This window comes from Anabas testudineus, chromosome 6 (genome assembly GCF_900324465.2).
Source record: "Anabas testudineus chromosome 6, fAnaTes1.2, whole genome shotgun sequence".
Lineage (NCBI taxonomy): Eukaryota > Metazoa > Chordata > Actinopteri > Anabantiformes > Anabantidae > Anabas > Anabas testudineus.
This window is the reverse complement of record NC_046615.1, coordinates 4,216,992-4,233,336: the sequence shown is the minus strand read 5'-3', so window position 1 is coordinate 4,233,336 and position 16,345 is coordinate 4,216,992. Positions and strand designations below refer to the sequence as shown.

The following is a 16,345-nucleotide window of genomic DNA, read 5'->3' as shown; positions in this document are numbered from 1 at the left end:
GACCCTGTTTCACATGTTGTTGCTTTATGAGTCAGGAAGGACATTTCTTCTTCAAGCTGTAGTTTTCAGTTTTCTCAGCAGATCTTCTCTCCTACCTGGAGGTGTGAAATCAGAAAGTTATGATTCCATTTTCAACAGAATCCAGCAGGTTTCCCACCAGCTCATATCATATCATATAAGGTTGTTCTTTGTCTATCGTTGAGGGTCAGTTTTTCTCCCCTTGCCACAGTACCATGGACCATAAAGACCTTTATATTTGCAACTGGAACATAAAGCTGCTTGGAGATGGTCTTATAGCCTCAACCTTTAAAATGCTTGTCTATAATTTTCTGTCCTGTCTCCGATTCTGTCCTACTGCCTGTTCAGTGTGATGCACACACTGATACCAAACAGCAGAGTGGCTACTTTTCTCTATTTGAATATGATATAGATGTGTTTTTAGCCTTTATACGATAGACTGACTGTGAAGAAGAAAGAATGGGAACATGGGGACAGACACAACACACAACAAGGGTCCCAAGGTGGACCCGATACTAGGCCACCAGTGCAATCCCAATCCAGTTATTTAGATTCTTATTTAGAGGTACCAACAAATCTGTTATGTGGTTATCCAGCTTTTTTCGTCCACATACTACAGAGACATGTGCATGAGAGTGGAGGCAGCATGATGGTCTGGGGCTGCTTTGTAAAGTGGGAGTTTTGCACAAAAGAGATCTTGAAGAAGGAAGGTTGTCAGTCCATTTTACAATGCCATGTCAACCTGTGCATGTAGTTTGATTGTAGCCAATTTCATCATACACATTTAATTTCACAATTATAACTTTGTGAATGACTATTTCCTATTCATTTTTACTCACACTCCTTTCACTTCTGTTTTCATGGAAATTTTTAAGTGACCTCAAACTGAATGGTAAAGGAGTTCTATTAATACGGGTTCAAATTATTATAAGGAAGAAGGTGACTGTCTCATCATTAGGTATAAAAGAATGTCGGAGCAACTTCATGGTATGATCCTAAAAGAAAACAACTGGGGAGCTGAGGAGACCTGTAAAACCTTGAATGCAATTTTAGATTTGGATTTTTTTAATTTGGCTCTCTTACCAGCTTTTTGACAAGTGACAAAGATATGAGCCTTCAAACATAGAAACTGTAGTAAGCATAGTTGACAAGGTGTCATATCAGCAAATTCTAATTTTATGGAAGTCTGTGATTTAGTATAGAGCCGTAACAGAGCGGCCTCAATGTGACTGTATTACGAAATAAGGCACAGTGACTTTTCATCCACAGCAAACCAGTTTAGACTGCATTCAAATGAAAGCAAGGACCGCTTGGATGGAAGTCCATTGTTCCAAATAACTAGAACACTAAACACAGCAGATCAGAGGGGCTACGGTGCACAGAGATGAGTAAAAGAGGATGAACATAAGGAGGAAGAGCAGCTGGATGGGACTTGGAGTTCAGAGGCAGGACCTCTCATTGTATGTTCCTGTTTATATCTCTGCCTGTATGGACAACTGGGGAACTTTGTGGAGTGACCGAAAACAGAGGGACGGCAGGAAGACGAGGTCTCTAATTAGAATCTACATTCTTCATCTTTGTCTTTTCATCTCTGCTTCACTAAAGAGAACAAGGTCACTGTAGAGCAAACTAAACATAAGCGGCATTCTTGCACTGTCTGTCAATAGACATACAATACAATACAACATGGGCTACACGTGAAATTAAATGAGCTGTTAAATGACTTGACTACATACCAGCAAGGAGCCCTTTAAATATTAAATTACTTACAACGTAGGCTGAGTTTGTCCAGCATGTTGCTATATAATAAAATGCAAAAGTAATAGCATTCTCATTAGCTGTACATTACACAATAAACTGAAATGGCAAACACAGTAAACATTAAAACTGCTACACAGTTTAAAAAAAAAAAATCAGCAGATCTTCTCTCCTACCTGGAGGTGTGAAATCAGAAAGTTATGACTCAATTTTCAACAGAATCCAGCAGGTTTCCCACCAGTTTGTATCTATTTGAAGGTTGTTCTTCGTTCTGTCCTACTGCCTGTTCAGTATGATGCACACACTGATACCAAACAGCTGAGTGGCTACTTTTTTCTATTTCAATATGATGAAGATGTGTTTTTAGCCTTTATATGACACACTAACTGTGGAGACGCAAAATGGGAACATGGGGAAAGAGAGAGAGGGCAGGACACAACAACAAGGGTCCCAAGGTGGACCAGATCTAAGAAAACCACATTCACACCACAGACACCAGGCCACCAGTGCACTCCCAATCCAGTTATTTAGATTCTTATTTAGTGGTACCAACAAATCTGTCCAGGTCATTTAAGGTATGCATGTATACAGGAGATAATTGCCTTTAATGTCATCCCTTTTAAGATTGAATGAAGCATTTTCTTAATGAGCTATATTTTAGTCCGATTATTAGAAAATAATTTGGCAGGTTTATAAACTGAGCTTTGTCCTTTTTGTGCTTCATTCAGTGGTTATCCAGCTTTTTCCGTCCACATACTACATGCATGAGAGTAGAATCATACACACTGTACAGTTCAAAGCTTTGGGTCTCCAGTCTGTCTGTCCACATTCATACAATCAGGGGAAGCCCTGCAGAGACTGGCTGGTGTGCCCTTCTCCCCCCACGGCCAAGCACAATAAACACCCCAGGAGATCAGCTTCAATCGCCATTTCTTTGAATCAGGTGGAGACTCAAACCACAACCAGCCATGGTAACAGTGTAGAAAAGAGTGTAAACACCCCACCCTCAGGCCCACAGGCGTCTGGGCGGGGACCACCAAACATCCCCTCTCTGTGTCAAAAGACTTCAAAGGTATCAGTTGGATTAGGGCGGGGGACTGAGACAGATTGAAGCAGTTAGCGATGGTTTTTATTTTGAAATTGTTATTCATTATAGTTTCTATTTTATTATGTTTTTCACTATTCACTTAGTTCAGACTTTGGGTCGGGTGGTTCTGCTGGAACACGAGGGTGCAAACATGTTTTAGAAAAACTGGTGACCTGTCGGTCCAGGGATTGTAGTTCACTTTGGATTCACAGCACTTAGAAAAACTTTTCATCCACCTTAGAAGTTCAGCCTATGTGGCTAAAAACCTTTGCAAACACGTCAGTGAGGACATGGTGCTGTTGTACACTAGGTGATGTAGGCGCTATAGTTTAATTAGTCTCAACCCCACATACAACTTCCTCTTGCTGGAAATACTACTAACTGAAATCTAATGCACGGTTCACTCCATATTCATAAGCTTCACTGACTTCAGATTTCCCCTCGTGCCTTCTGGCAAACTGTGGGCATCTTGTATTTTTTTTTCTTTTTCTTTTTTAGATGCTCCCATAAAGCTCTAATACAGGGGTGGCCAACCCTGGTCCTCAAGAGCCTCAGTCCCTGCTTGTTTTCCAACTATTTCTGCCCTACCCTCTGCTGATTACATGGATCAGGTGTGTTCAGCCAATCAGAAGCAGGAAATGCAGAGATAGTTGGAAAACAAGCAGGACTGTGACTCTTAAGGACCAGGGTTGGCCACTCCTGCTCTAATAGATAAGCATCCAGGACAACTGTTAAGCCGGCTCCTAAAGCTTTAAAGTCCTCACAGGTACCTCTGTGGTCCACCTCACTAGATTCCCTCCTCTATCCTCCCTCAGTGCTTCAGGACAAATTTCCAGCTGCATCACAGCCTTTCCACTGGTTAATGATTATAGCAAGTTAACTGAACTACAAGAGATGTTCACTGACTTGTGCTTTGAGTTTAGATTTTTTTGTCATAATAATGATTTTGCCATATTAAATAAAACCAAAACTTACCAAATGTTGGACTTCCTACATTCAGATGTACTTATAAGATAATCACATTTCACATTGTACTTTTGCTATTCATTTTGATCCCTTGGATACTTTTACTTTGATCAGTGGTAAATCTACTCTGGGCTCATACTTTGGCCAATTTATATTCATGTATTGTATATACGATGTATTCAATGTATTGTGTTTGAAAGAAAAACAGATTTCATAACATTAAATTAATCTCATGTACATTTTTTATTTTATTTAAGTTAGTCAGAAATACCTGGAGTAATGGGAAAAAATAACTGCAACTGTTCAAATGTTGGCAAATTGTACTGTGTTTTTGTAAGATCTCATAAGAACTCCTTTAAACATGCAATAAATGTGTAAGTAATGTGGCTTCACACTGGACAGTAAAGTACTCACCACTTTTTTTCAACACAACTACAAAGCACACAGATAAATCAGTCCTTTTAATACTATGTTTATTTCAATATGTCATCTAGTACAAATAATCTTCACAACTACATCATGTGACACTATTGGGTGCTTTTTAATATTCCTCCCTGGGGTCAAGATGCTTCCTAGTTCCACAGCTGGATGGGGCAAGAAGCCAACCAGGTGGAGCAAGGCATGCTGGGAGGGGCGAGGGGCCAAGCTGATGCCTGCAAGGCAGGAATGTTGAAACTGGACAAATAAACAGCTAAAATAAGTACTGCAGACAGTGTACGGCATACATAACATACACCTACTAAAACATCACATGAAGCAACAGAAGGCAAAGAAAGATTCAACTTAAACTTAAAACATCATGAACCGTATAACACAGTTATAAAGACAGATGGTGAAATAAGTCAGGAGATGAATTTTAAACTTGTAAAGAAGTAAATAGGTTTTAAAAAAAAAAAATCATCTAATGTTTTTACCATCTAAGAACAAAGTCACCAAAAACTGATTTGATAATGTGAACATAGTGACAGCTTATAAAAGGCATAAAATAAGTAACTGGACATAAGTAAAATGCCTTGAAGGCATTTTACTTGAAACATGAAGGCAAATCATGGTGCATAATTAAAATACACTGCCCGTCCAAAAAAAAAAAAAAAAAAAACTGTCACCTCCTGGATTTAACTGAGCAAATAGTTAAGATCCTCCCACTGGATAATTACTGCTTGGATGATTATCTTTCAGCTGGCAACAAGTTATTTAACTAACTGATGCAGTGAGTAGCTTCTCATTTCTTAAACAACCATATCTGAAGACACATCCTGTGGTCGTGGAAAATATGTTAATCTGCTTAAGAAGAATCTAATTATTGGCAGGAATCAAGCAAAGGAAACAGCTAAGGAGATTGCTGTGTGGCTTCTTTTTTTTTTTTTTTTTTTTTGGGCGAACAGTGTATAAAAATAAAATACTGCTAAAAGATAAAGGCAGTACTGAGTCCCTTGTCTCCATGTTACAATAATACACAGACTCTGTATTGCTTCATGTGTGAATAAAGGACCATGTTCTGTCAAAGCAGTCTTCTCTGCACTTCAAATATCCTCACAAACCTGCCCAGATCAGCCCCTTCTCTGTTTATGTAGTGGGTCTGCAGCCGTCACCATGAATTAACAACACTCAGTGCACACCGCATCTTTTCAATACATGTCCTGTTCGACTATTCAGTACGGCGTCAGGCTAGGCCTCAAATGGGGAGCTGATGGAGGACCTACTAGGAAGATAGAGCAGGGTGTGTATGCATGATGTCAGCGTCTGTTTAAAGGCGGGAGGAGGTTATTCTAAAGGAGATGAGGGGCCCATTTAGACAGTTCCTTTGTTACTGAGGGATTATCAGGACAACTGTGACCTCTCAACTCTATGTCAGTGCAGGAAACCTTCACACATGGACAGATCTGATGTGGGTTACAGTACCATGATTCCTGTCCCACAGTAAAATGGGACATCGTATTATCTTTCGGCCTCCCTCTTCTATCATTTCCTCAAACCCTCATTCTCTTTCTAAAAGTGCTACATACAAGATTCACCACTTCTGTTGGACATGAGCCAAAACAGATGGTCTGCTTGACTACTTTTACATGATGCAAGGTTGCATCACCAGTTAAAAACATAAGGAGAAGACTTCTGATTTACCGTAGCTTAGAGTGGGGGAGTTTTACAGCTCTGCATGAGATAAATCAAGTACGCCTCAAGTAGCTCAAATAGTGGAAGCCAGTAAAATCATAAGCACGCTGACGATATGATGCACGAGTGTGTTGGTCCCAGTGTGTCCCCCTGTACATGTGTTGGAAAACCTCTCCAATATTATGTGTTATTGTGCATTTGAAACTTATTTAAAAAAATAAAAATAAAGTTGAAGTTTAGACCAGTTATAAAAGATTCTACAAATCAACTATATGTGGAACCCCATTGATAACCAAAAACATTAACATTTAATTTGTCCAAAGTGTCGAAATCAGAAAAATGAATCAGAAATCAGCCGCTCACTCAAAGTTTCAAGTGATCTGTATTAACAGTATTAACAGCTACATTAACTGAAGTCCTTTACTGTCACTGTACTTCAACCACAGCTTAACGACACATTTGTGGAGAGAGATAAATTTCAAACTCTGAAATGTGCTGGAGAAACTCTTCCAGCAAAGAACATTTAAGGCACTGTGGTGGTACTGCAAACTGCTATTAAGTCAGAGTAATAAAAACTAATCTGCTAATTTGATCAGAATATCCATAAAGTACATGTATTGCTCTGATAACCTGGAATATTTGTGCATATTAGTAAAATGTTTAACAAAAGGTTCCAGGCAGAAGAACCAAGGCTCAGTAGAGTTTTCTAACTGTATGTAGGAAATAAAGGCTTCTGAATGTCAGATGTACTGTACAGTGTGTAATCTCTTTGTAACAGGTGAAGAAAATATACATTCTTTTCATCTTAATAATGTAAATAATAAGTCTGAAAACAGACAGGATTTTTAAAAGTGGCATTGTGATATAAAACATTGACAATATTTGAAATACTAAATATTCTGCTAGAGAGATTCACTCCCAGATCTCCTAGTGATTGTTCCATAAAGTAGCATCAGCAGCTCCAGCCTCCTTATATGGACAAAATATGACCACCAGGACATCAGAGCAGATGCTGCTGAGTTTTTACTTCCAGCTCAGTGTGAATCTCTGCACTGAGCTGCAGGCACAAACTCATGTACAGTAACTGAATAAACTGTAGATGTAAAATCAATATGATTCCTATTGTTAAAAACTAGTACAACTACACATGTTCCCACAGCAACCATACCTTACTGGTTTATACAAACCTTATAGGTTTGTCAGAACAGTCCAAACCAAAATCGGAAAAATCTAAAGATAGTAAACATTTCAACTACCCAGAACCAGAAATGTCTCTAAACCCTGCCTGTTGTCATTAAGTATAACAGAAGTTATACTTTATGTTTCGAAGGCTAATGAGCAGCACTGTGTTGTTGCAGTATAAAGAAAGATCTGGACAGTTGTTCACACAGAAGAAATAATGTTGGTGCAGTCACTGCATGTAACAGTGGTCACAGAGTGCGTTACTGTGCGAGAATGTAAGTCCAGCAGCATCAGTGATTGTGCTTGTCGCCTTCAGCCGACGGCATCTCCTGAAGGAAGGGGCTGAAGGAAGAGCGGACGTTGCGACCACAGAGAGGCTGCTGCACGCGGAAGTTGTTCACCATACTCTTCTGTACGTCTTCCTCCGCTGAGGTAAACAGGAGGCTCCGGAAGACCGCCAGCTGATGGGTCAGAAAAAAAGAGTCACACAGTTTTCAAAGGCTAATCTATGTAGCACCACTTAAGTAAAAAATGTTGTCATGCTAGTTGTTCCTGATCCTCCAAACAGGGACATACTGAAGTCAGAATAAGGGCTGTTGGTTGATTAACATACTTGTGGAACCAGTTTTTAAAACCAGAACTGCTACTTTGAGTTTTACTCTAAGGGGTAACAGGAACCCTCTGGTGGTGGGTCTATAGAACAGCTCAACCTCAGTCAGTCATTTAAACGTACAGTGAAGAGAAAAAAAAAAAAAAAAAAAGTATGTGAACCTTTTGGAATTGTATTGCTTTCTGGAATTAATTTGTTATAAAATCTGATCTGATCATCAAAATCAAGAGTATCAACATATATAATGCGCCTAAAATAATATGACAAATCCAATTCTGAATAATGGAGCCAGGTGTTAGCATAAGTAAATTCACCACTCTACAGCTAGACAATGAAGAGCACAATAAACATTCTAAATATATATTAACATAATTTTATTCTTTACCGCATCAATGAGGTAAAGAAACAACCCCGAGTGACAGCCAAAGATTTGAAGGCATCATTGGAACTGCTTGCAGTGATTGAGGTGAAGATAAATTCAAGATTCAAGATTCAAGATTCAAAAAAACGTTATTAATCCCAGAGGGAAATTGTTTTGCCTCATTACCATTGTTCTCAAAACAGACAGAAAGAAAAGGAACCACAACCAGGAAAGATCCAACACCAAATTCCCAAGTGTATCAAAAAATTCCTCAGCTTAATGTGACAATTTCCGTACGTCACGTGACACTCTGTAGACGTTGGGTGAGACAACAGGACAAATGAAAACAGCTTTGCTTCAGAAAAACAAAATCCACCTTTAAGAGTGGTCAGAGCCCAGACCTCAACCCAATAGAGATGCTATGGAACGACTTGAAGAGAGCCACACACGAGACATCTAAAGAATATGACAGAGCTAAAGGAGTTCTGCAGGAAGAATGGGCTAAAATTCCTCCTGAACAATGTGCAGTCCTGATCCACAGCTACAGGAAGTGCCTGGTTGAGGTTATTGCCAAGGGTTCAGACTTTTCCACCATCACTATGAGATTTTTATGGTTGTTCTCAATAAAGATATGAAAGGAAAGAATGAAAGATCTGAATTTTTAGTATTATTATTTTAGACATATTGTATTTCTTTATACTCTTGATTTAGATAAAGATCAGATCTTTCAAACAGTGCTTTGAAGATCTATGAGAAATGGCCAGTAAAAGTGTCTTTACTTTGCCAAAATGTCATCAATCACTCTCAAGGTCTGAAACAGTGGCCTTTCACACACACACACACACACACACTCAAGTACACACACACACACACACACACACTCAAGTACACACACACACACACACACACACACACACACACACACACACACACACACACACCTGGTCATGGCTGACTTCTATGTGCTGCTTCATAATGATCCAGGAAACAGACTCTGTCAGAGGAGGTGTTGTCAGAGATCCGTGGTACGTCCAGTAGTCATCAATGTTACTAGGTAACAGACAGGCAGGGTCGAACCTGGTGAACTCCACCACACTGTCCTGCAGACCACCAGAGACAGACACATGTATGGAGCACAGCAGTCAGCTAAGATACCTGTGGGTTGAACTATTTTACGTTCAGCAACAACACAGAGAGTCTGTGTCTCAGCTGTCACTGTGCAAGAGGCGGGGTACACCCTGAACAGGCAACATTCACACTCAAAATTATGGACAAGAGTAACCAATAACCTAACATGCATGTCTTTGAAGTCATTATCCAATATAAAACATGCTGAGAAGTAGCACGTTATACATGCATATACACAAGAACTTATCAGTATGACTTCAATTCCATCATCTTTATATGGTACAATCACCAGTATAAAAATATTGAAATGTAATAATTTATTTCCAGGAAAGACAATTCAATGCCCAAGAGAGGTCAAGCTCTACTGTTGTAGTTTCTACTGAACCACTAGGGGGCATCAAAATCTACCTTCTGTAAGGTGTAGTTTTCATTCATTAGCAGTAAAGGTTATTTGGTCACCTGGTCATTGAGTTCATTTCAGAGATCAGCACTTCATCAAAAACAAAAAACACAGTCACTAACCTTGTGTCTGATTGCCGGCAGGGCGTCCACCAGTTTCTGCAGCCCCTCGTGTCTCTTTCCCACCTACCCAAAGATTAAACATTCATCTGGACCGTACTCACAGTGCACAGCTACGTTTAAGATGGTGCTGTAGTGTAGTGTGGTGTACCTTAAGAAAGACACCGATAACAGCAAGTCCATTATCCTCCATCACTGCCTCTTCAAACAAACTGTACTTGTCAGAGTTCCAGTGGACCATGTGGAGCTGGGAACACACACACAGAACATAAAACATTAACTCAGATGTAAACGTGTGTCTGTTTATGATAGACATCACACACAAATGTTTAACCCATTGCCCTCATCTTAGGCTTAATCCTTCTGTCCTCAAATCGACCTGCTAATTCTTTCTTTTCAAAATAAAGTTCTTCAGGGGACTTGAATTTACAGTGATGTGTTTTGCAGTTTACTGACTTACTGACTATTTCAGACTAAGTTCTGATCATCAAAGTCAAACAACATGGCTGAAAACTGAACCCACAAACAAAGAGTGTTCTCACTGAGGACGGTAACCTGATCTTTTGTACACACGTACAAACTGCTGAGTGATGAAAACCAAGACATGGACACATTCCAAACACCACCAGCAATGGTTTGACATGTGTGCGCGCACACAAAGTCAGTGGAACCTTGTGTTACATAAGCGTACTGAGGTTAATGGAACAACATAAAAATAGATGTTCTGTTGTCAAACGTGAGACTGGACAACTGTACCAGTCTCTATTACCACTCATTCTGTTTGTCTTCCAGAGGAACACAGCTGGATCCAAAGATTTAGCAGAACACCTGATGTGAGCTATACAACCAACAGAAAAAAACTTTTAATAAAAACACTGTGTCATGAAGCCTGTTCTGCAGCAAACATGATGTTACCAACACACAACTCTCCATAGTTATCCTTGTTTCCAACAGGAACACACAAACAGGAGGAAAGACCTCAAACAAAGTCAACACTCACACTGTGTAAACAGTGTACGTACATTTTCCCTTCCATTTCTCCTTGCTTCTCTTAACCCTTGAGAAAACATTTCCACATTTGGTCATGTGGAAGGTAACTACTGGGGACTAACTGAATTTTTCTCAACCTCTGTCTTTTAGAGCCCTACTATTCAGACCCCCTTCACTTGTAGATTTAGTTTTAAATCCATAAAATGCACATCAATGTTAAAAATTATAAACTTAAATATTCCATTCAGTGTTAAGATCTTTTGAGGTAAAGTACAGGGTGATCTTTATTGCCTTTACTTTCTAGGGGTCTCTGACAGATACATTTATATATCATATCAACATTAAAGCAGATCTCCAAACCAAAACAATTATAATTACATCTTTTTACCTCACTGCAGTGATGTTGAAGTATACAGTATATGATGTTAGATGTGGGAGTGTACTCTTTATTGGTTTCTGGAAACATTCTGACACCCCTGACCCCAATTCAAGTTCTCCTATGTGTTAGCATGTGGATGTTACGGTCACAGAACAGTACCTCTGCAGGGAACAGCCTCTTGTCCACTGTGTGCTCTGAGCCCCAGGCGTTGCACTCTCCCCAGTGAAAGTGGAACTGACACAGCCTGAATTTGTCTTGCAGGGGACCACCTTTCAGCGCTGCAGGAGAAAGTTAAAGGAAGAGTGCAGATTAGTGCATTATACTTTGAGAAATGCAGATGACTCAGCACGCATTGCTCTAAAAATGAGATACCAGTCCTCCAATGGAGTAAGATCATATCTCACTGTCTAGTTGTTGTTTCCTCCTAAAAAAAAAAAAAAAAAGGAGGAAATCATTCCTCCCAGGACATGTGTTGTTATTGTTGTCCAGGCAGAAACATCTTTTGACATTTTGCAATCATCAATACAATAATTCCTTTTTATTATTATTATTATAAAGTGTATACCATTGCCATTTATGCTACCGACAGATAAGGACTGCTGCTTATCTACACATACAGCAGCTGTTGCGTCTGTGTTCTTAGTTAGCCACTGTTTCACTGTTTATATTGGTGGTAATAAAATTCTCCACTTCTGTTATAAACTTGTTTTTGTTCCTCAGTACCAGACTAACCTCACAAAACAAAGACTGAGAGCATCTGACACCTATAAAGTGGTTCATTTTCGAAGCTTTAAAAGATTTGTAATTTTAAACAACATTTCTATTTGGAGGCATGACGGCTGTAGTGCCGCTCAGTAATTATACCAAAGTAACCAACACTGTAAAGACAGATTATATAGTAGTTGTTGAGGTCAGGAGAGACACGCAAGTCACATGACAGACACCAGCTCCACGTAGCAGTTTTGGTTTGTATCAGCTGCTTTCTATGTAGCACTAACTGTTGGATTTTCTAGCAGACTGGGGGCTCTTTATGGGGGTTGCAGAAGTAGATAATCCTCTTGTATTAATCGAAACATGTACTCCCCCTGCAGAGATTTCCCTCAGTCTGTTCAAAGTGAAAAGGAAAACTACTAACTTGCTTCCAGCAGAACAGTTAATAACATGATAATTTTACTTCATAGCATCTACGGGGAAATTAATGGCAGGACTGAGATCATTATTCTTTTTTAGGAGAATACGTATAGAAAAGACGGAGGAGTACTCACTGGACTTATCTGTAGTGTCATCATACTCAACCAGGAAGGAGTAACCATTGTTCCAGATTTGTTGGCATGTGTCTGGGTCGTAATCAGGGACAAGAGGTTTCAGCGCCGAATCAAGGACACTCTTCCGTACAACAATGTCGATGGGAGACTGACGATCACCTCCTGGTACTGCGAGGGGTCCCTGCCACATGGGATGCACTGGAGAAGAGGAGAGGTAGTGGAGGAAGGAAACCAAAAGAAAAGTTACACCTTCTGTCCATGTAAAAAGTAAAAAAACGGGAAAAAAAAATCTGACACCTACTTTTCATGATGTGCTCTCCCGCTTCCTGCATTTTTACATAGTCCATTGTAAAGTTTAAAGCTACCTTACAAAGAAGTTGTTCAAAAAATGACACAGGAATAGTCCTAAAACACACACACAATCCTCCTATCTAGAGAAGGAAATGAATGAAAAGGAGAAAAGCAAGCACTGGTAGTTCCTCCTAGACCTCATACATTTTTTCCTAAAAGGAAATTACAAAATAAGAGAAGTGGGCTGGCTGTGCAGAAAATGACACACGGAATGTTCTGGCACGCCCCCAGCTCCCCTCCACACCAGAGGAAATCAGATCGGGACCTCTGGTCCGCCGAAATGCCAACTCCAGCCAACTTCTGTCAACTAAAATAACTTCTAATTACCCGAAACTCGGCTCCCATTGCTTACCAGCTCCTCTCTATATTCCTTTAATCTTGAAATCCACAAAGAAAAAGAAAAAAAAAAAAAACTTTAAACCACCTTTAAATTTTAAAACCATCTGCCTTTCTGTCCTGACCAGGTACTGTGTGGTTGTTGAGGGCACAAAAGCAGCTCAGTTTATTGTTTTCCTCTCCATTCATCCAGCACAGAGCTTAAGGTTTCTGCTGTGAGCCAAGGTGTGCAGGTCTGGCTGGGAGATGACCTTCATCTTCGGATTTCACCAGCTCCTCATGGGGGAGCTGGCCGCCTGACTCAGTTGTTGCACAAACCGACAATAAATACTTATAAAATCATTTGTGCTCAGTCACTTGATCATTGTCAGCTGTGAGGTTTTCTGATTCATAGCGTCTCAGTGCTGAGCTGTTGTGCTCACGTGATGTGAATCAAAAAAATGACACGTGTATGTAAAAAGATTAGTTCAGACACACTATCAGTCTCCTGCATCAACAGGCCAGTATTAGTAAGAGAGGGGCAAACCTGAACACAGGTCCATCTTCTGCAATAGACACACATGTTCTACAGTGGGGCCCTGAGCAACCTGCTGACATTGCTAAACCTCTGCCCGGCCACACATTAACTTAGGATGACACAATACAAGATGTCTACATAGGATATTTTTTTGTTAAACACTAGCACAGCTTCCTCAGTTCTGCCATCTCTGTAACAAACAACCACTTCAAAGTCAACATAAAGGCTCTCTCAAAAAGCTTTGGCCAGACAGTACCGAGGACAACAAGCTTGTTAAAGTTAAATGTGAAATGTGTTTATTACCATGGCTGAAAAAGAGCTTGGCTGCACTGGACTATTTTTCCACTTCCAAACATTTCTTTTGTATAATTTGACTCACCAAAGGGCACCAAGTTCAACGGGTATGTCAAAATTTAAAGATAGAAAAAACATAAGATAGATAGATCTATATATAATCTCCCTATGACTCCCTATGTAAATAAATATGTCTTGGCCATTAAGCAAACTTACAGGGATCCACACTGACAGCAACTTGCACACTGACTTATTTTGGTGAGAAGCTTTTTTCCCCAAAAGGTAGTTCCTTACTGAGGTGTGGCGGAGGAACACCTTCAAGTACGTGAGTCTAGGTTTGCTGCCATTAACTAGGTTTTATTTCTTGTTGTAGAAACTTTTCTTTTTCTTTTAATAGTGTACTAAGAGTTCATGTATCCTTTACGTCTTTTGACCCTGACCATGAAGATAGCAAGAAAGGGAGCGTATAGTGCATAGTTTAGTGAGAAAGGGAATGAGGCATGATTCTGATATCAAATATTTGTTAGACAGCTTGTTTTCCCTGATTTTCTACAGCAGAGGTGTTAGGAATTAGAGTGAGCCATAAAGCTACAATGGACACATTTACATGTATGAGAGAAATGATTTATACTGGAGTTAACTTTTAAAGGAGCAGACTCATACCAGATATTTTTGAGCTGACAAATACTGTTTAGATGTTTATAATGACCACAAGTTGGTAAGGTGTACCTTAATACTGCACATTTTATGTAATGTCCACTTCCTGGGTGCTGCAGCCTGAGATGTGTGGATAATTCCCTTCTTAAAGACATACAGACTAGACTAGGTGTGGTGTAACGGGACAAGCAGAGAGCAACCCCCCTGACCCTACATATGTGCAGTGACATACCATAAAGGCTCCTATGTGGGTCAAAGGGCTTCAAAGGGGAAATGTATACTTGTTAGGAAAACCTGGAGCCAGAGCTCAGTCCCAACCACAGGGGAGTCAACACAGGACTGTTGGATCCAAATCCAGTGATGAGGACAGTCCAGTCCGCACTTTGACGTTCTCTCTATGCACGTTTTTCAGATGACAACAGAAGTAAGTGTCCATTTACTGATGCTATGTGACTTTAAAAACAATTAAAAGCTCTAGAGCTACAAAAAGAGTGAAAACCAAACCAACCCCACACTGATACACACTGCGGTCGACAATGTCCGAGCTTAAAGTGTCTCCTTTTGCAGCCGTACAATGAACAGCTGTGTCGTTTGGAGAAAACAACAAACATTGTGTAACATGACGGAACAAAACGTTTTCTCGTACTTACTCTGCGACAGGACATATTTGCTTGAGCACGCCGTGAGGTTGCATCTCCTGACGGGTGTTATCCGGTGGCTCTTGGAGTGTCTGACGAGCTGTCGGTGAAGCTGGGACGACAGGGGTCTTATTACGGATGATAGAGTCACCATGTTGATCAGCCTGGCGCTGCCAGCCCCCTGCAAGCGGCTACAGAAAGCGCTAAAACGCCCCAAACGCGTCTCGTCGTGCCGTTTTACCTGAAGCTAAGCTAGCATGTAGCTAGCGCGACGTATTGTTCGAGTCACTAAAAGTTAGTTAACGCTAGCAAAACACAGCTGTCGGGCTGCTGCTCCTTTCTGTCTCTGCCGTCCTGTCGTTTGCCTGCAGGCGAGGGAAGGACCAAGTTTAAACGTTAGATAACGCTACACGCCGTCAAAAAGTGACAGTAAACACCGACTGCCGTTTGCATAAGACGTCGGTGTTACCGGGTAAATCGCGTCCTTCCACCGGAGACCCTCGGTAAACGATGAGGAAGGTCCGCTGTTATAAAACGGCATGGCACAGCTGACCAATCAGAGGCTTCCACTGAGGGGCGTCAGTGACGACGTCGAAGACGTACAGAGCGTACTGTAAACAGAGGGACGACTGATATATAACAATAGAAACACTTACTGTGTGTCTTTCTAATGTATTTACTCCAAATGATATCCTGTATTTCCTCAACGTTTTCACACATACAATATATTAAGTAATACAAATTATTATCAGCTATATCATCAAAATAATACAAGTATAAAAAAATCAACTAATTATGTTATGCAACTTTTAGGAATCAAGCCAGTGGTAACATGAGACTTGAAAGAGCAAGAGCATTCAGGTGTGATGCAAGTACAAGACTTCACTGGCCTTCTCTGATTGGCTCCTTGCATGTCTTAACTATAACAGAGCCTCAGTGGGCGGGTTTAATCACACCTGGGCCTCACCTGTGATGCCATCACAGTAGTGTCTGCTTCAGAAAAATCTAGAACAGTGTGTTGCATTTTTTTACGCCGTCTGTATCTTGAACTATCGCCCTGTGGCAAACATAATCACGCATTTCGACGTGTATAGTAAGGGGCTGCCTGTGTGTGTGTGGTTATCTGGCATTGCATCATTGTCACTCTTCTCTGGAATGTCACACTTTGTACAGATTT

General features: G+C 40.4%; 1 protein-coding gene across 2 annotated transcripts; it reads right to left on the bottom strand.

The window, feature by feature from the left end:
* Positions 1-4,231: 4,231 nt before the first annotated feature.
* On the bottom strand, positions 4,232-15,713 carry ca5a (carbonic anhydrase Va). Of its 2 annotated transcripts, none has more exons than XM_026365306.1 (7): positions 15,181-15,713; positions 12,376-12,573; positions 11,270-11,388; positions 9,893-9,988; positions 9,745-9,807; positions 9,036-9,194; positions 4,232-7,584 (listed from the first exon to the last, which is right to left on the bottom strand). In XM_026365306.1, the coding sequence occupies exons 1-7, from the start codon at positions 15,320-15,322 to the stop codon at positions 7,414-7,416; spliced, it is 948 nt and encodes a 315-aa protein (XP_026221091.1). In that variant the 5' UTR covers positions 15,323-15,713; the 3' UTR covers positions 4,232-7,413. The 2 variants fall into 2 exon arrangements, with proteins under 2 accessions (XP_026221091.1, XP_026221092.1); XM_026365307.1 differs by lacking the exon at positions 15,181-15,713 and adding an exon at positions 12,677-15,152.
* Positions 15,714-16,345: the final 632 nt, after the last annotated feature.

Excerpts from the sequence above, each read along its gene's own strand:
- ca5a (XM_026365306.1), bottom strand. The coding sequence starts at position 15,322 with ATGGTGACTCTATCATCCGTAATAAGACCCCTGTCGTCCCAGCTTCAC. Across the intron at positions 9,808-9,892 it reads TTATCGGTGTCTTTCTTAAG|GTGGGAAAGAGACACGAGGG; the intron begins GTACACCACACT and ends ATCTTTGGGTAG. Across the intron at positions 7,585-9,035 it reads TAGAAGTCAGCCATGACCAG|CTGGCGGTCTTCCGGAGCCT; the intron begins GTGTGTGTGTGT and ends CTGACCCATCAG.